Here is a 17,265-nt window from a genome sequence, read left to right as displayed (position 1 = left end):
ATCCTTCAACAACGTTTTACAAGCTGCATAATTGTTTTATGGCTCATATGCGTGAGAAACCAGCTGGGGGCAGCCATGTACTCTCTTTAGCTCTGGGAGAGATGAGCCGCCTGTTGTGCCAAAAGAGGACAGACGCTCAGACGCTTGAGTAGGAGGCTCTGGTATGAGTGTCAACTGAGAGCTATTGCTGTTGCCGTTAACCTTCAAAGACAGCAGCACATTGACACTGTGGTTGGTGGGATCTGGGAAGACGTTACCCCGATAATCTGCATCCTTTGGGGCCCGTCATCTGAAATCAGGTAGGAGTATTTTGGTCACAGCGGAAAGGGAGAGCAGTTTTTCCATTACACAATGAGTTAAAAATAACTGATTATGACCGTTACGGTATGTTGTTTTGCTGCTGGACAATCACATTTCCACACTGAGGGCATTTTCTTATAAAAGCATTACATTTTTCATCAGTCCCTTTACTCTTAATTGATTTGGGGTTTTCTTTATGTATAACGGATGTTTACTGATACCTAAAATCAACATCTCTCATGATGCTTAGGGTCACAACTTTTCTAAAAATAGAAGCAGAGGAAAGTTGAGTTCAGGTTAAAGAGTCAAATTAAGTTAAACAGTATATCACTTGCATGTGAGGAGCTCAGGTTTAGTTACTTACTGGGTCAGGGGACATATATATAAATATATACTGTATATGTATATATATCTGTCTGCTGGCTGACATGTGACTCTCAATTTGGATCTATGCCCTTGCAAGTTTGAAATGCACTACATTTAATTTTGGTCTATATGGTTGATAGCATGCCATCATGTGAGTATAAAGATGGAAAAATCATAATCTCCGCCATAATAAGAGTAGTGTTGAAGGGTAAGCCCTGCTCTCTGACCATCTTGTGTTCGTTCTCTAGGTGAGGAATCAGCTGAGCATGTCTAATTTTCTCCAGAACATGTTTTATTTGGTAATGCTCTCCCATCAGCGAGGAGTGTAATAACGTATACATTTTCAATTTCAGAATGGAGGCTCAAGGAGAAAAAACACTCGGCTGTGGGACAGTTTGTCTGAAATATCTACTTTTTCTCTTTAACATTCTTTTTTGGGTAAGTAAAGGAAGAGCTCTATTGGCTACTGTGATACGTTTTACTAACATTAGTTGGAATATTCAAATTTTGCTTAAAGCATTAAACTTGTGCTTTGCTTCAGAAGCCACTCAATAGCTTCACAGGTTTCACAGTTTCTGTTGTTTTTCACTGTGGGAAAACCAACATATTACTTGTGTATATTCTGTCAATATGTTTTGCATCATATAGTTTAAATACATTATACTATGGTATAATTTAGTGTTTGCAATGCACAACAAGTTAAGATACATACCTCACAGACAATCCTAATATATCTATCGTAACTATTCAATTTCAGTTTTTGCTTTCTTAACTTAAGGTTTGGAGGGTAGATTTAATCAGTTATTGATATGACCATCTTGTATAACAAAGTATGCACTCAGTATGAAACCTGGATTTATGTGCATCAGATGACAAAAACAAATGTAGCTGAATGTCTCTTGAGGCTGACAGTGAAACACTAAGGCGTTGTCTCGTCTGAATCACTGGCACATTTTAAGAGTCTGCCAAAAAATAAAAATAATGTGGTGCATTCTTGATAGGAGCATCTGGTTTGAGTTGCGCTGATAACGGTATGTTCTTTCAGCTGGCAGGTGGGGTCGTGCTGGCAGTGGGAGTGTGGACTCTGGTGGAAAAGAGCGACTACATCAGTTTACTGAACTCCAGCTTCTTCTCTGCCTCGGCTTATATCCTGATAGCCGCCGGGGTCATTGTGATCGTGACCGGGATCATCGGATGCTGTGCCACTCTGAAGGAGATGAAGAGTCTTTTGATTGTGGTGAGATGGATCAGACACAAAACACTGTCCTGTGACACAGAACTGTTTATTTCACTCCACTAAATCATGAAACCCCATTTAATTATGTGGAATCAGAAACCAAGGAAAGGCACTTCTAAGTCTCTGTTTATATACACACACATCCCAGTCCCAGTCTATGTGTATTGAAAGGTAATCCTTGGTGACCTTCTGTCTAACCGCCCACATTCGGAGCAGCTCATTATGGCGGGCATGACTGTCAGATATAACAGACAAAGCCGTGCATGAGTGTGTCTTTAAGAGTTTAGATTTAGAGTGCGGCTCATGCCAGAGGAATGAAGGGCATCACAAGTGTCTGCCTGGACTGAAGAGTGTGTGAGAGAGACAGACAGACAGACACAAGTGAGAGCAAAACTGCACAAACTCTGTGACGTTATGTCTATTTCTATATCACCACGTGCTTTGCAGTGGGTTTTCAGTCACACACAGGTTTGATCAATGCTTCTGTCATATCTAAAATTGTATTTAATGTCATATTTTAGCACTGAAACAGCACCTGGAAAAATGCTGGTATTAATATTTTACATCTTCAGTTTATTCACAGCTGTGTTCTTGTTTATTTCATGTCCCTCCTCTACAGTATTTGGTCTTATTGCTCTGTATTTTCCTGCTGGAAATCATTGCCGGTGTGCTGGCTTTCATTACCTACCAAGAGGTGAAGTTTACCTTCTGTTTCTATGCGTTTGTTTATATTTTATCAGGGTAGAAACACATATTAGTCCAATGTAATATCATTTTCATCATATTTCCCTCTAAGTTCTTGTACAGCGTCTATCAGCTGATTGTGTTATTTGTACTAACTACCATTTATTTTAAATGTCACTGAAGCAAATACACCAGTTTATGTGAATTGTTGTCATTCCACAATCCCTTCATGTGATTCCTCCAACATTTCTATTGAAATCTTTTTTCTTCTTTGTTGTGAATCTTCTCTGCATGCCTCTCTGTGCATGTTCTTCATTTGTCTTGTTTTTCCATCCTTCTCACGCCTCTCTTTCTTCCCCTTTCTTGCTCCAGTGTTTCCCTTTCTGCTACCAGGTAATCCGCTGCTACCTGTTTCCATTTAATATCAAACTGTTGCTCTAACAGGTTGATATAAAATGGTTTGTTTGCACTTTGTCAGTGAAGCAACAAAAGAATTTAAATGCAGGTCCGTTTGTAAATGCATTTGGAGAGTGCTCATGTGACAGGCAGTGGGATCAGAGGAGCAATGCTTATAGATTTTGAGCTATGTGAGGGCATTGCACAGGCACAGAGGAATGTTAGGTGGGAAAGAAACTTGACCAGGGGCTATTTATTTATAGATGGGAGGGAATTAGCAGGTACCAGATTTTCTCCAGAGTAAGTGCCGCTTTCTGTCTCACAGCTGGATGACGAGCTCAGACAGAATCTGAAGGCGACAATGCAGCACAAATACCAGCAGCCAGGGGAGGAGAGCATCACACAGGCTGTGGATAAACTTCAACAGGAGGTGTGGAAGTGATCCTGTATGTTTAAACACAGCTGATCTAACTGCCAGACCGATACAATGGAATATCACTTAGATTATTCTCAGTGTCGACTGTCAGTTTGATCAGATGTTAAGTTTGGAATGACAGTGTGGCCCCTTTAGCCCACATGTGAATACGATCCATTGTCTCATGTTTTTTCTGTCTTTTGTTCCTCTCTGCGCCGGCTCCCTCTCAGTTTAAATGTTGTGGCAGCCAGAACTCGTCGGACTGGAGAGACTGTGTTTGGATCCAGGCACCAGAGAATGAGCGGCTTGTTCCTGATAGCTGCTGTAAAAGTCCCAGTGACCTCTGCGGACGCAGGGACCATCCCTCCAACATCTACAGGGTGGAGGTAGTGAGACGTGCATTTGGTTGCTATTTGGATATTGGGCTTATAACAAAATCTTAATGTCTTTTCTCTTTTTTCCCAGGGAGGCTGCATTATGAAATTAGAGGAGTTCATCCTGAGTCAGTTGTATATTCTCGGTTCAGTGGCTATTGGGATTGCATTTCTACAGGTAAAGCACTAACCACTGAGTAAAATACTATATCAACATCTCTTTTAATATCATTTAAAATGCAGAAAAGCTAAAATGTTGAGCAATGGTTATGCAGCGTGGAACTAACAAGTTCTCTGTGTCTTTTTTTCTTTCAGCTGGTGGGGATGATGTTTACTTACTGCCTTTATCAAAATTTGAAAGAAGATCAGTACTGAGTTTTGACTTTGTTAAATATAGCAAATGGGTCACACCATGAATTACAAAATGTTTATTTAGGTATTTTAATGCCCCAATTATTCATACAGTTCTGGATGCCTTGAAGCTGCTAACTAAAATGATGACATAAGGATTTTCAAAATACACCGACTTGAGATGGATGTAATGCTGCGGGGCAGCAATGTTCTTTTTCTGCAAATATTGCCCATTTTATACTAAGATTGTGATGCGTGGATGAGCTTGTAACCACAATACACATTTTACAGAAATATGAGCATGCTGTGGCTACGTTTGCTTGTTGTTCTTGTTGTATCTATTTTTTTATGTATCGCACAGTGTCTGCCAAAATTGTAATTAAATAACAAATACATAACCAATTTGTTGAAATGCAAATAAAAAGTCTTGCCATTTATTAATTCCCCAAAATGACTTGTTGTATTTTTGTACGTTTTATTTTGAAGTTTTTCAGCGGATGTTGTTGTCAGCTGACAGTACTTCCTCCTCGCGGATTTCCTTTGAATGAATTCACCCAGAATTCGCCTTTTGTTCGCTTCAAGAAGCTGAACGTATTCAACGCTTAGTGAACACGGAGATACGTGAAATGTCTGCGAAGCCGACGTGCTTGATAGTTGCGAGTGCGTCTCCTCAGGGTGGGTCCGTTAGCCAGGCTCGTTCATGCGTGACGTCACGTTACTGAATAACGCAGTCACGATGTTCACGTAGTAATGACTCCATTAAGACCGTTTTATAAGTTACAGTTTAGCCAGCGGTGATTCGCTGTTTACTCAACCGGTTAACTTTGGTGAAATGTGCTAGCTAGCTAGCTTACTTTAGCAATCAAGCTAATGTTTGCTGTTTGGTTCCTTCAGGAGTGTCAGCGGCGTCTTTCCATCAGTCCTTCAGCCTCTGCAGCTCAGTGTTTAACCTCCAGACAGCCACACCTGGGGTAAGACTACTTCTCACTGGGAATCAAAAGAAAGAAGTACTCACATCTCTGACTTACAAGTAGCAACACCATAATGAAAAAGTACTGTTTCAAGTAAAGTCCTGAAAGTGAAGTGAAATCCAGTATTTCCAAAAACTAAGACCAACGTTTGTAGTGATGCTCTTGGATATAATGATGGCTGATTTCACCAGTCAGCCGGGATGCTGACATTAGAACAACATTATGAGACTCCAGCACTGAGGGACACAGAGACATGAGATGGACGTGGGTGTTTTTTTCATTGCAGGGGAAGCCAATAGACTTTGTTGGAGTGGATGAAAGCACTGCTAGATGGGTGCAGGACTTTAACCTTAAACCCTACGCAACACCAGCCAAACTCGAATCAATAGATGGTGAGTATCCTTCTTTCCACGGTCATTGGGCTGGTGTGTTGTTTGCTGGGCTGCTCAGGTTTGTCACGATGACCCTCTCCAGGTGCTCGATACCAGGTGCTGCTCATCCCGGACTGCCCCGGAGCACTGAACGACCTGGCACACAGCGGCTCGCTGCACCGCATTCTCACACACTTCATCGCTCACCAAAGTGAGTGCCGGGCTAATTGTGCAAAAAGCAGTCAAGTGTGTCGTCAACGTGTCTGGTGAAGAGTGTGTTTCTCTGTATGCAGAGCCTGTTTGTGCGATCGGACAAGGAGTGTCTGCGCTGTGCTGCGTCACTGAGGGACAGAGGTGGATCTTCAGTGGCTACAGCTTAACAGGGGTCGGTCTTCCTCAAGTAAACATGAAGGCAGTATACCCAAACATCTTTGTGTGAGTGTATCTAATAACAGGAACTGTTTCTGCTGAAAAGCCGTCAGTGTTTGAACTGGTGCGGAGGCCCGACTTCGCCAACCTGCCCTTGGTTGTGGAAGACTTTGTGAAAGACAGCGGTGGATCATACACAGGTGAGCTGAACCGCACGAGTACAGATACTCATTTGGTGAATCCTTTATCAGCATTTCTAAAACCCTCTTGTGTTTATGTGCTTGATTTTTCAGCAAGTCAAGAAGACGCCTTGCACGTAGTCATAGACAGACACCTAATAACTGGTCAGAATACACAGTCAACCACACTCGCTGTCAATAATCTAGTCCTGCTCTCTAGTGCCAAGTAACAATAGAAAACATCACATCAGGAGCCCTCAAATCCACTGCTTAGTTGTTCCACATTTATATTCATGTTATTAAACAAACATTCATCTCAGACACATTATTGAAAGATGCTGGGGTTGAACAGATGTTTGGCAGCAAGGTAAATACAACATTACTTTTCAATGCTCTTATTATAAACCTAGTAAAACACAATCAAATGTCTTTATTTGAAAATTTAAATGAATGAGAAAAAGCAGATAGTTTTGAGGACGTTGAAACCCAGAGAATGATGCATCTTTATGATTTCTGAATGTGAACAAAAGAAGAATATAACCCTGCGTTTAAACAGTATACATATTGATGATCATGCACCTTCTGTTATTGAATCGACACGGATCACTGCACTCTGACTAAACTGTACAAGTTGATTTTTTTTTTCCACAATACCATCAATGAAAAGAAATAAAAACATATTGTAGTACCTTGTGTTTGCTGCCAGTACTGTTCAAATCAAATCCAGGATTTGTTCATCTAGAGATTTCTCAACACTTTCATGACCCTCCAACAAGTTAAGCATTAACTCAAGCCTGTCGACGGCTCCTTTCAGAGTTCATGTCACTTGAAAAACAACAACAATAACTGCATACAACGCTTCAATGTTGGTTCTGTGTGTTCAAAGAAATAGAAAAATCCATGTGCTGATGATCCAAAGTCCACAACCTTCATTATCAAGTCCAACTCTCATAGCAGATCATAGAAATAGTCCAGTCCTTGTCCTAATTCCCATAAGGAGATCCCTGTCCCCAGTTCAGCAGCTAAAGAGATCCTCAGGTAGATTGACTGTTAAATAATAAAATAAATAACGTTAATCCTCCCGTGTAGCAGTAAACCCAATGAAAACTCTTAAAAAAGACTTACCTTCAGTGACGGATAGTACACCACATGCTTAACTGCATTGTTCCTCTTATAACTGAAATAATGCTCTGCAGCGTATTCGTCCCACAGAAGTTTTGGCCGCTGTTCCCGCAAAATCTCGATGTACCTGCAGGAAATCACACATGCTTAAGATCTTGTTTAAAATATTTATCATTTAATGACTTCTTTCTACTCTTGAGAGCAATATGTTTTTGTCGCTTAACTCGAAAAGGTGGCGTTGGATGCTTCGGAGCAAAAAAGACGATATCCTTGGTTCTGCTGCATCACTTTGATCATTTATTTGTTTTAAAGGCATCCATTGTGAGTCTGACATTGTTTAACACGATGCTGAATCAGTTTGAACGTGTGAAAGTTTAATTGCTAAAAAGGTAAATAAAGTAAATAAAGCAGTAGTCCCAGTATTATCTTACCTTCCACCCAGGATTGGCTCCGTTCCCTGGCTTGCAAAATCAAGACCATACAAATTGAGCCCAAGCAGGATCTTTTGCCTCCACTGAGTGTTGGGAGCCAGCTGGAGAACACAGTCTTTCACCCAGGGCAGGGGGGAGCTCGGGCCCGGTCTATAAAGAAAAAAAAAAAGAAGCCAGATAACTCAGAACATTGTCTGCTTTAATAATGCATTCATGCCACAATGAATCTGCGGACATCACTCGTCTGTGACTCACCGGGCCCCGCTGGAGTAATCGTATGTCATGAGGCTGAATCCATCGACGACGGGGGCCAACTGCTCAAACTCCTCCCTGCCAAACATACCTGGCTGACCCACACTGAGGATGATGGAAAAGGATGAGCAAAGGAAAGTCAGCTCCATCGTGAACATTTTGTTGTTGTTGTTGTTGAAAGTAAACTAATTGAATTCACCTCGTCACAGCAGGCGGGATGACAAGAATGCAGTCTAATCTTTTCTCTTTCAAAGTCTCACATATGTGTTTCACCAAATGGACCAGCTCCCTGCACAAGGAAGATTTAACATATTTGATTATTCATCCATCATCATCATCATCTCAGACTAAAGAAGGATCATCAGGTAGAGACGCGTCAACAACAGATTAACTCACTTTCTTTTGTTCCCTCCCAGTTGGCTCCACAGCTCCAACGTGAAACCATCGAAACCTTCGGTCTGCAAGGCCACATTTTCATTTAGACGGAGACAAACAAACACTACAGCCAGGGAGTGAAAGCTTAACACTTAATTACCTTTGCAACATCCACCAGCTCCCTTCCCAGCTCTTCAATTTCATCTTCACTCCCCATAACGCTGGTGTAGTCCTGGTAAGACCAGCCGTCAAACAACAGCCGAGGCACTGGAGGTACAGATAATGAACTGATAGAAATGCAATGCAACACATTAACAGATCTGAGTTGAGGTTAGTGGCGACTCATCCACTCACCCATTCTGACTTTTTTGTTTGACTTGTGTACAGCTTTGACCCACCCTGGAGAAAAAGAAATCCCATTTATGCACATGAGTCACTAGAAAACCACTTGCGTTGGACTGCGTGATGCGGATCCTCTACCTGGGTCATGATCATGGAGTCCTGTAACGTCAAAGGTCTCAGGTCCACGTCGGCGTAGCTGAAGCCAAACTGGACACACTGAAGTTAGTTTAGCACCAAACATCTTGGCGATGTCATAACCGTGGGAATTCCACTGGAGGATGGGAAATAAGACGCAATTTAAAGACACTGATTCAAAACAGCTGATTTTCATATGTCTTAAACATGTCTATTTGTAAGGTGAAGTAATTATCGTTCATTACACTCATGCCTCCTCTCTAGACTGGACAGAAGTAGCAATTAATTGGATAATCTGTGTGTTTCTTAATTAATAGATTTTTGTTGATCTTTTAAGCCTCATCAATACAAAAACTGTAAATTAATTATCTGTGAATCGATTCATGAACTAATAGCTCCACCACTTAACTTAAGCAATAAAACTCTCTTAGCGCTTATTATATAAAGGGATGCACTGATCTGAATTTTGCAGTCACAATGGCGATACCTGGGGTTTGGGTACTGAGTACTGATCTGATACCATGTTTAATTAATAATGTGTTAATGACTGGGATCATTCTTCAATAACACTCTAATGTACAAGGAAACATCAGGCTTTAGTTAAACATTGCTTCCTGACTTTGTAAAACAAAATGTAACATAAATACATAAGATAATATCAATACAAAATAATGGTATCCAGTGCATCTCCAGTACATATAGGTGTGCAAGTAGACTTGAAATCATTTCAACCTATCATTTAATGTTGTTGCACAGCAACCAGGGATAAAGTGACTATGTTGGTCATTTACAGGTGTGACATATCCAAGCACCGGTCCTTGAAAAGCCCTCTTTAAGTGAGCACAGTATCTCTTCTCCTCCTTCACTATGTCTTTCCAGGGCGGGTCTGACACAACGAGGCCTCTATCCAACACAGACAACTCAGCTGGAGACGTCTAAACAGGGAGAGATCAAACAAAAACAGCCATTTCAGTAACAGATAACCAGCATCATGACTGGGCGAATAACAGGTGGGGGATAAGGGTATCTTCCTGATTTTTGACCTGAACTCACAGCCAACCAAAAACACAGCTCACACCCATTCCAAGCTTTAAACACGGAGCTGAAGTTATCATGTATGTTATACTCACCTCAACCTCAGTTTTATGCGACTTCTTCGCGTCAGTTTTTGAAAGCGTGGCACTGACACGCCAGCAGCAGGAGATGGCGAGCAGCAGGAACAATGTCGTTCTCATTTCCGAAAATATAACACAGAAACCCCGCAGAGAACAGGGGTGGTGAAGCAGTTAAACAGAAAACGGGTTAGCGCGGAGTCTACACGTTTGCAGTGCAAGTGCTTCCTTCCTGACTGAGATCTTATAGATTAAACATTAACCACCGTCCTGCGGTTACAAGTCACACAGAACAACGAGCCAAAGCGGCTCCTTTCATACCGCTAAGATCGAACATTTCGGACAAACAACCTGGTTTTGACTGTCGGGCGATTTGCGCCAGTTTGACTGACAACTAAGCTCAACGTGTATTTTGGAGCGTCAACGAAGCTGGGTGACTTCCGTGTTTCTGTGTTTTTCAAAATAAAATGAGTGTGAGCGAGTGAGCGACGACAGGAGCGGCAGTGTAGCTAGCATGCTATCAAGCTAGCACAATAAAAGAAGACAAACCCACTGGTTTGACAGACGCGCACTTATCAATGCAGCAGGTCAGATCAAGAGAGGAAGGAATTAATATGGACTAAATAAGGAAAAACACAAAATAACAGTGGAGAATATGCTAAAAAAAAAAAATCCCATATCGTATAATTCATTTCTTAAGAATAATTTTTTTGTTTGTTTTTTGTTTTTTTTCCCTGCCGATCTACTGATCTGATCAAAAAGGTGGCGGTAATGCACTGTTGAGCTGGTTTGCTAGCCGCCATTAAACCCGCAGAAGAAGAAGAAATCCAGCAGAGGGGAAAAGTTTAATATGGAAGGAAATAATCAATCAATGGAATCAGTATTGGAAGAGCCAGGAAAAAGGGAGACATTTATATAAATTAAAAGGAGTGGTAGGAGAGATGGGATGTTATGGAGATAATAGAACAGAACGGGTAATAATGAGCAGATTAAGAATAGGACACAGTAAATTGAACAGCACACTTTATATAATAGGGAAGCATGCAAATGGTCTGTGTGGGAGAGGGAGACAGTAGAACATGTGGTGATAGCATGTCCTGGATATGAAAGGGAGAGGGAGAGGATGATTAGATGGTTGTGGAAGGTAGGAGTGAGGGAAATTAACTTTAACAGTATTATAGAATGTGGAAAATCGAGGGAAGGGAGGAGAATCATCTTGAGATACCTAGTATCAACAGGATTAATTAAAAGGATGCAGAAGAAGAGGAATGGGAGAAGTAAAGTCCAGCAGATGGCGGTATATGCAACACTAAGGATGCCGACTGCCATTAAACACCAACGAAGAAGAAGCAGCTGAAGAAGAAATCCAGCGGCGTTGCCATAGAAGATAGCAAAAAGTAAAGTCATGCTATCCCGCAATGATTAAAGTGAGCTTTTCTGTCGTCTGCTCTTCCAATGTCTACACATAACCTACCCAGCATTTAATGGTGAGTGTCGTCGTTTCTTGCTAACTGCAGCTAAAGTAAACAGTACAGTGTGGTTAGCAATCTAAAATGTCAGTGTTCATGAAGATATGTTTAGCTCTGTAACTGTATGCTGTCACCTGTTTGTTTCCCTAGTGTAACTTGTTTTTACCTTTTAGCGAATTCAAACGAATACAATGATAATCGATATGTGGCAAAACCTTAGTGTGTAAATCACGAGATGAAACGTTACCATATTGGAGTATGTCACGCTCTTATTGGATGCTTTATTTTAGATTTAGCTGCATGGTCAAAGAAAAGCAAATTGTAAGGACTTTACTCCACTTTATTTATTTGTGTTACAAATTAATGGAGTGACTTAAACTGTACAATATTTGTGTCTGAAATGTAGTGGTTGTAGAAGTAGCATAAAATGGATAGACTAAATTTAATTAGAAGTACCTCAAATCAATTTGAAACGGTAACATTCCACGACTGGTGAGATTTTCTGCATAACATTACAATTCAAGTGAAGTGAAGTTGTACTGACATGTTGTTTTTTACCTGTGCTGTAACACTGTTTTAGTGAATGATGGCGGTTGAACAATTTGTTGCAAAGACACTCGAGCTTCTACAGGAAGAGAGGGAGGCTGAAATAGAAGAGACCAGGTATGTAAATAACATCCAGAGCCTGATACTTGACTAAATAAAGGGATCATTCAGCAATGTTGCTCTGTGTTCCTGGTACAGATCAAGCTCTATATAAATGACAACGTCTTGCTTTTTGCCTTCAGGATATGGCAGGAGAACATCTCTCTCAAGGATCTTCAAAACAAAGGCGTTTGTTTGCTGAAATTGCAGATAGGAAGTCAGTCCACAGGCCTGTATGGCCGCACAGTCGTCGTCTTTGAGCCAAGAAAGCATCTGGGGTTCTTATCGCTGCCAAGCAACAGCTTTGGACCTGGTGAGATGGAAGAATAAGATATCAGTCTGTCTTTCACCTCTCATCCTGATCTGTGGGTTGATTTGTGAATTTAGTTATATATTTTGTTTATGTCTTTTTCTTCAGGCGACATAGTTGGCTTGTATGAAGCTGGCGGATGCACTGCAGCCTCACAGATCGGCACAGGAATAGTGACAAGGGTCAGCCAGGCTTCTGTAAGTGTGGCCTTCGACGATTCAAAGGATGGCCTGAGCTTTGATACGGACACATTTCACAACCTCTTAAAGTTGGCAAATGACGTCACCTACAAACGAATGAAAACGTGGGTGCCATCTGCAATATACGACGCATAGCTGAGTCATGACACATGCAACTTATAACCTACAATGTTGTTTCTCTCTGTGTTTTGTGATTGCAGGGCCTTGAATGCATTAAATGGATACGGCAATGGACCAGCTGCCAGTCTGATAAATGTTCTATTTGGAGACTCCAAACCTTCCTCTCAATCACAGCCATGTACGTCACGCGTTACAAAGAAATATCAACAGTTGCTCTGTGAAATTTAGCTTGTTGTTGTGTTGTAGCTTTTACTCAAGTATGCAGTATGAATGATCTAATCTACACACTAATTCTGGGTATCTTATTATCCTTTTATTTTCACCAGGTGAAGTTGATTTTTTTAACTCAAACCTGGATGATTCTCAGAGAGAAGCTGTGTCCTTTACTCTGGCTCAGAGAGAACTGGCTGTGATCCATGGACCACCAGGCACCGGGAAAACCACCACGGTGGTGGAGATCATTCTGCAAGCAGTCAAACAAGGCCAAAAGGTGCAGAAAATGCTTTTTTTACTGGTGCTTCTCCTTATTAATTCAGTTACATTTGTAAATGTATTATGTCATTGCACTGCATTGTCACTGCAGCATCTCAGTGGAGACAGGATCATTGTCATATTAGGATTTTGTTTTTGTGCAGGTGCTGTGCTGCGCACCCTCTAATGTGGCTGTGGATAATTTAGTGGAGAGGTTAGCCCTGGGCAAGGCAAAGGTCCTGAGGCTGGGTCACCCTGCCAGACTGCTGGAGTCCATCCAGAAACATTCACTAGACGCCATTCTCGCGCATAGTGACAATGCAAATATCATCGCTGACATCCGTAAAGACATCGATAAAGCATTTGTAAGTATTTGTGCCTTTAAGGGAACACATCAGTACAACAACAAGTCAGTTAAGCTGAAGAGATATCATTCTGTACCTTGATGAAGCACAAGCGATCAATTTCACCTGCTTTGGTGCAAATGAAAGTGACAACAGGTGCAATTGAAGGCCTTGATGCCATTGACGTAAATCCAATGAGCTCCTATGGGACGTTATTTATTAGTGCATCTGACACTGCCAAGTGCCGCCACAGACTATCCAGGAGCTCACTGGGATGCCCTGATCCAGGTCTGGGCGGAGGTCCCCCACCCGGGTACGCATACAGGCACACGGGGGTCATACACACTACTGAGTCACAGTTGGACTGGTTATTTCAGTTTTTTAATTTGATTTTCAGTGTGATTTTGAATCCGATCCTAAATGGGTCGATTATTTTGGTTTCCATTGACGTTGTATATGTCATTTTGTTTTACTAATTATACAATGCACATCAGTTAATATTTTAAATTTGAATAATTCGTTCATCAAGTGTGATTTAAGAGTTGCCTTCATATTGTTGAGCATTGTATATTTTAATATATATATATATATATATATATATATATATGTGTATATGTTCTTTTTTTTAAAGGTGGGAATGAAGAAGATGCGTGAAAAAGGAGAGCGGGTAAACTTCAAAAGGGAAATAGGGGAGCTTCGCAAAGAGCTGAAAGTAAGGGAAGCCACAGCCATCGCCCAGATCCTAAAAAGTGCTGATGTTGTGTTATCAACCAACACAGGTCAGTATAGGCTTTGAGTGTCATTCAGTCATTGCAGTGACGATGAAAGGCAATCACCGAGCACTTGTCTGCATCTGCAGGTGCTAGTCGCGATGGCCCTCTGAAGTTCCTGCCAGCAGAGCATTTTGATTGGGTGGTGATAGACGAGTGTGCTCAGGCCCTGGAGAGCAGCTGCTGGATTGCCCTGCTCAGAGCACGCAAGTGCATTCTGGCTGGAGACTACAAGCAGTTACCACCTACTATCAAATCCCAAAGGTAAAGAAACAATGAGGAGGGCATCTAGTGAATGTCTATATGAATATATGGTTTATGAATATATGGTTTAAACAGACATATTTTCAGTCCAACTATCATCTTTTGATAGTTGAGCAGAAAGCTTTGGCAGAAAGTGTATTCTTGTTTGGAGCCCGTCAGCTTTAGTCAGAAGCTGTTTGTTTTCAGGGCCTTTTTATAGGATCTCGTTATGTTAAAGATTACTGCACATTGTTCATACTATTTTGTGCTCCACAGGGCTGCATCAAAAGGCTTGTCTCTCAGTCTCATGGAGAGACTCATCCAGATGTACGGGGACTCAGTGGTCCGTATGCTCACGGTTCAGTACCGCATGAACAGTGCCATCATGGAGTGGGCCTCCAAAGAGATGTACCAGGGGAGATTAACCGCTCACAGCTCTGTCGAGAGACACTTGTTGAAGTGAGTGCGAGCTTGATGATGCAAAGTGTGTCTGTATTTCAGTGGATGGATGTGTTGGGATTAAAATCGTGTCTTTGATGCCAAAGAGATTTACCAGGAGTCAGCTGTATTGAAGAGACGAGCACGCCACTTCTTCTCATCGACACCGCAGGCTCCGGTTTGATGGAGATGGAGGTCGCAGACGAGCAGTCCAAAGGCAACCAGGGTTAGTCTTTATTGATTGCATGAACATTTTCCAGTGAGTGTGTCGTGGGATCTAACACAGTTTAATCTTTCCTCAGGTGAGGTAGACATCGTTGAACTGCACATAAAGGCCTTGACTGGAGCTGGGGTTAAAGCTAAAGACATTGCTGTCATTGCGCCGTACAACCTACAAGTAAGTCACTGAATTCAGGTTCTATACTGTAAAATATGTCTTTACTCAACTGCTACTACTTTTTTGTGTCATAGCAATAATTAAATAATAATAAATACAGTTTAAATTCCCAAGTTTATTAGAAAAAATCTGCACTTTTGCAGCATTTTCACATCAAAACATCTAATGGTTGTCCCTCACATTGATGGGGTTTTTAATGTCTGTCTCTTGAAAGGTCGATCTTCTGCGTCAGAAGCTTTCTGCCAGGCACCCAGAGCTGGAGATAAAGTCAGTGGATGGATTTCAGGGCAGAGAGAAAGAGGCTGTGGTGTTGTCATTAGTTCGCTCCAACAGAAAGGGTAATTTATTTAGCTGTTTCTGCCACGCCATGATTGTGAGACGCATTCATTTATGTATTTGTTCATTCCTTTATTTTAGGGGAAGTTGGATTTCTGTCAGAGGACAGAAGGATTAACGTGGCTGTTACACGAGCGAGACGCCACATCGCTGTTGTGTGCGACACCCAGACTGTCCAAAACCACGCCTTTCTGAAGTCCCTGATCAAACACATGACTGAGTTTGGCGAGGTTAGAACGGCGTTCGAGTACATCCAAGACATTGTGCCACAGAACTACACCCGTGATCACAAAGACACAAAGGTCAATACGTCCATCAAACAGAAAGTTAAAGACCAGCCTCCCAGCAGGGCCAAGCAGCAACAAAAGAAGTCCTCTGGTAGCAGCAGTAATGGAAATACTGTTGGTACAGAGAAGCACACAAAGTCCTGCATGACAGCACGGACGGAGGAAGAACAGAAGAAGGACAGATGCGCTGAAATCAGAGTGCAAGTGGAAGGCTTTCTAAAGGACTTAAATCAGAGAGAACTACAGTTCCCATCATCCTTTAACTCTCACGATCGCCTGCTGGTCCACCAGATCGCAGAGGAGCTGGGCCTTATGCATGAGAGTAAAGGTGAGGGGAAAGACAGATGTATTGCGATCACCAGGACCCCGGTGTCAACACCAGCCGAGAGGCCAACAGAAGAAGAAGAGGCTCAGGTAGAAGAAACGATCCGATCTCCCCAAACGGAGCCGCTGTCTCAACCTCCATTAGACCTGAAAAGTTTACATTTGGAGCGAATGAAGAGGGAGCAGCAGAAAAGGGAAGAAAATGCTCAGAAAAAGCAGCAGAACAACATTCCACCAGCTCAGGCCCAGCCATCGAAGAAGCTCAAGTCTGCTAAAGGTATGTAGTGGAAACATCTCGTTTTGAGGTGTCATTGTAACTTGTCGCCCCCGATGTGTTTACAGCAATTCCACTCTCACCGTTTCCCCCCCAGGAAAGAACCGAGTGAAGGCAGGCGCCTGTGGCATCGCTGCTGCCGCTGCTCCAGATGACGACTTTGACACACTCATCAACGCTGTCGTGAAGGCTGACAGCGTGTGCAGTTTCGTCAAGTGTAAAGCTTCTGTGCTGACTCTTGGACAGCTTTGCCTGTTCTGCAACAGACAGTATTGTCTCAGTCATCATATACCAGAGGTAAGAAAGGAACAGACAACAAAACAAATAGCAGTGGTGTTTAGTTTGTGTTTTTATTGGGTTATGTAGCTGTATTTAAAATTCCACGACAGAAAAAAGTATTTTAAAAGTCTGTGAATGTATATTTCGCTGTAAGTGACAGTTTAAATGTAAGGAAATAGTGTTTTTCTGATCCGATTGTTCCTGTCGTTAACCACTTTTGTAGGTTCACGGCTGTGGAGATAAAGCCAAGTCTCACGCTCGGATGAGAATAAGCAAAGAAGGCGTTCTGTATGCCGGCAGTGGGACGAAAGACAAAACAATGGACCACAATAAGAAAGCCTATCTGCAAAGGAAACTGGACTCTAAACTGAAAGATATGTCATCACAGAGGAAACCAAAAAACAAAGAGACTGACGGCTAATTATAGCAAATCAACCATATAAATGAACCAAGCAACTTTGTTATGAATAAACATGTTATGTTTAAATCATGTTAAGTCTTGTTTGATCACATATACACTATAGATTGGATACAGTAAGGTGAATTGTGTATTAGAACTATACAACGTTGTAGCAG

At 41.8% G+C, this 17,265-nt stretch overlaps 4 protein-coding genes across 6 annotated transcripts; 3 read left to right on the top strand and 1 right to left on the bottom strand.

The window, feature by feature from the left end:
- The first annotated feature begins 98 nt into the window (after window positions 1–98).
- cd151 (CD151 molecule) lies at window positions 99–4,505 on the top strand. 2 transcript variants are annotated; one of them, XM_084018274.1, is made up of 9 exons: window positions 99–299; window positions 1,020–1,104; window positions 1,712–1,903; window positions 2,523–2,597; window positions 2,960–2,980; window positions 3,309–3,413; window positions 3,629–3,784; window positions 3,864–3,950; window positions 4,088–4,505. In XM_084018274.1, exons 2-9 carry the CDS (start codon window positions 1,021–1,023, stop codon window positions 4,145–4,147), a joined length of 780 nt encoding a protein of 259 aa, XP_083874400.1. In that variant the 5' UTR covers window positions 99–299; window position 1,020; the 3' UTR covers window positions 4,148–4,505. The 2 variants fall into 2 exon arrangements, with proteins under 2 accessions (XP_083874400.1, XP_083874401.1); XM_084018275.1 differs by lacking the exon at window positions 2,960–2,980.
- A 129-nt stretch (window positions 4,506–4,634) lies between these two features.
- Window positions 4,635–6,701, top strand: gatd1 (glutamine amidotransferase class 1 domain containing 1). Its single transcript, XM_084018276.1, has 7 exons — window positions 4,635–4,798; window positions 5,018–5,094; window positions 5,381–5,486; window positions 5,569–5,676; window positions 5,759–5,850; window positions 5,941–6,034; window positions 6,128–6,701. Exons 1-7 carry the CDS (start codon window positions 4,750–4,752, stop codon window positions 6,241–6,243), a joined length of 642 nt encoding a protein of 213 aa, XP_083874402.1. The 5' UTR covers window positions 4,635–4,749; the 3' UTR covers window positions 6,244–6,701.
- Window positions 6,278–10,185, bottom strand: chid1 (chitinase domain containing 1). The gene is made up of 11 exons (XM_084018273.1): window positions 9,801–10,185; window positions 9,462–9,605; window positions 8,674–8,806; window positions 8,548–8,592; window positions 8,354–8,460; window positions 8,215–8,276; window positions 8,018–8,107; window positions 7,822–7,923; window positions 7,567–7,716; window positions 7,139–7,262; window positions 6,278–7,060 (listed from the first exon to the last, which is right to left on the bottom strand). Exons 1-11 carry the CDS (start codon window positions 9,903–9,905, stop codon window positions 6,962–6,964), a joined length of 1,161 nt encoding a protein of 386 aa, XP_083874399.1. The 5' UTR covers window positions 9,906–10,185; the 3' UTR covers window positions 6,278–6,961.
- A 943-nt stretch (window positions 10,186–11,128) lies between these two features.
- On the top strand, window positions 11,129–17,115 carry ighmbp2 (immunoglobulin mu DNA binding protein 2). 2 transcript variants are annotated; one of them, XM_084018357.1, is made up of 16 exons: window positions 11,129–11,269; window positions 11,832–11,914; window positions 12,040–12,209; window positions 12,315–12,510; window positions 12,607–12,704; window positions 12,853–13,016; window positions 13,162–13,362; window positions 13,973–14,120; window positions 14,201–14,375; window positions 14,631–14,813; window positions 14,900–15,018; window positions 15,095–15,189; window positions 15,404–15,527; window positions 15,607–16,413; window positions 16,508–16,707; window positions 16,913–17,115. In XM_084018357.1, exons 2-16 carry the CDS (start codon window positions 11,835–11,837, stop codon window positions 17,108–17,110), a joined length of 2,958 nt encoding a protein of 985 aa, XP_083874483.1. In that variant the 5' UTR covers window positions 11,129–11,269; window positions 11,832–11,834; the 3' UTR covers window positions 17,111–17,115. The 2 variants fall into 2 exon arrangements, with proteins under 2 accessions (XP_083874483.1, XP_083874484.1); XM_084018358.1 differs by having other exon boundaries at window positions 11,148–11,252.
- The last annotated feature ends 150 nt before the right edge of the window (window positions 17,116–17,265 follow it).

Source organism: Eutrigla gurnardus, assembly GCF_963514095.1.
Source record: "Eutrigla gurnardus genome assembly, chromosome: 9".
In the NCBI taxonomy this organism is placed as follows: Eukaryota; Metazoa; Chordata; class Actinopteri; order Perciformes; family Triglidae; genus Eutrigla; species Eutrigla gurnardus.
This window is presented reverse-complemented; position numbering and strand designations above follow the sequence as displayed.

Bases quoted from the DNA above. Each gene is read 5' to 3' on its own strand.
- cd151 (XM_084018274.1), top strand. From the start codon at position 1,021: ATGGAGGCTCAAGGAGAAAAAACACTCGGCTGTGGGACAGTTTGTCTG. The intron at 1,105-1,711 runs GTAAGTAAAGGA...ATGTTCTTTCAG, and splicing joins TCTTTAACATTCTTTTTTGG to CTGGCAGGTGGGGTCGTGCT. The intron at 2,981-3,308 runs GTAATCCGCTGC...TCTGTCTCACAG, and splicing joins GTTTCCCTTTCTGCTACCAG to CTGGATGACGAGCTCAGACA.
- ighmbp2 (XM_084018357.1), top strand. From the start codon at position 11,835: ATGATGGCGGTTGAACAATTTGTTGCAAAGACACTCGAGCTTCTACAG. The intron at 15,190-15,403 runs GTAAGTCACTGA...GTCTCTTGAAAG, and splicing joins TTGCGCCGTACAACCTACAA to GTCGATCTTCTGCGTCAGAA. The intron at 16,708-16,912 runs GTAAGAAAGGAA...CCACTTTTGTAG, and splicing joins TCAGTCATCATATACCAGAG to GTTCACGGCTGTGGAGATAA.
- chid1 (XM_084018273.1), bottom strand. From the start codon at position 9,905: ATGAGAACGACATTGTTCCTGCTGCTCGCCATCTCCTGCTGCTGGCGT. The intron at 9,606-9,800 runs GTGAGTATAACA...CTCCCTGTTTAG, and splicing joins CGCATAAAACTGAGGTTGAG to ACGTCTCCAGCTGAGTTGTC. The intron at 7,263-7,566 runs GTAAGATAATAC...GATTTCCTGCAG, and splicing joins GAGCCAATCCTGGGTGGAAG to GTACATCGAGATTTTGCGGG.
- gatd1 (XM_084018276.1), top strand. From the start codon at position 4,750: ATGTCTGCGAAGCCGACGTGCTTGATAGTTGCGAGTGCGTCTCCTCAG. The intron at 5,487-5,568 runs GTGAGTATCCTT...GACCCTCTCCAG, and splicing joins CAAACTCGAATCAATAGATG to GTGCTCGATACCAGGTGCTG. The intron at 6,035-6,127 runs GTGAGCTGAACC...TTGATTTTTCAG, and splicing joins CAGCGGTGGATCATACACAG to CAAGTCAAGAAGACGCCTTG.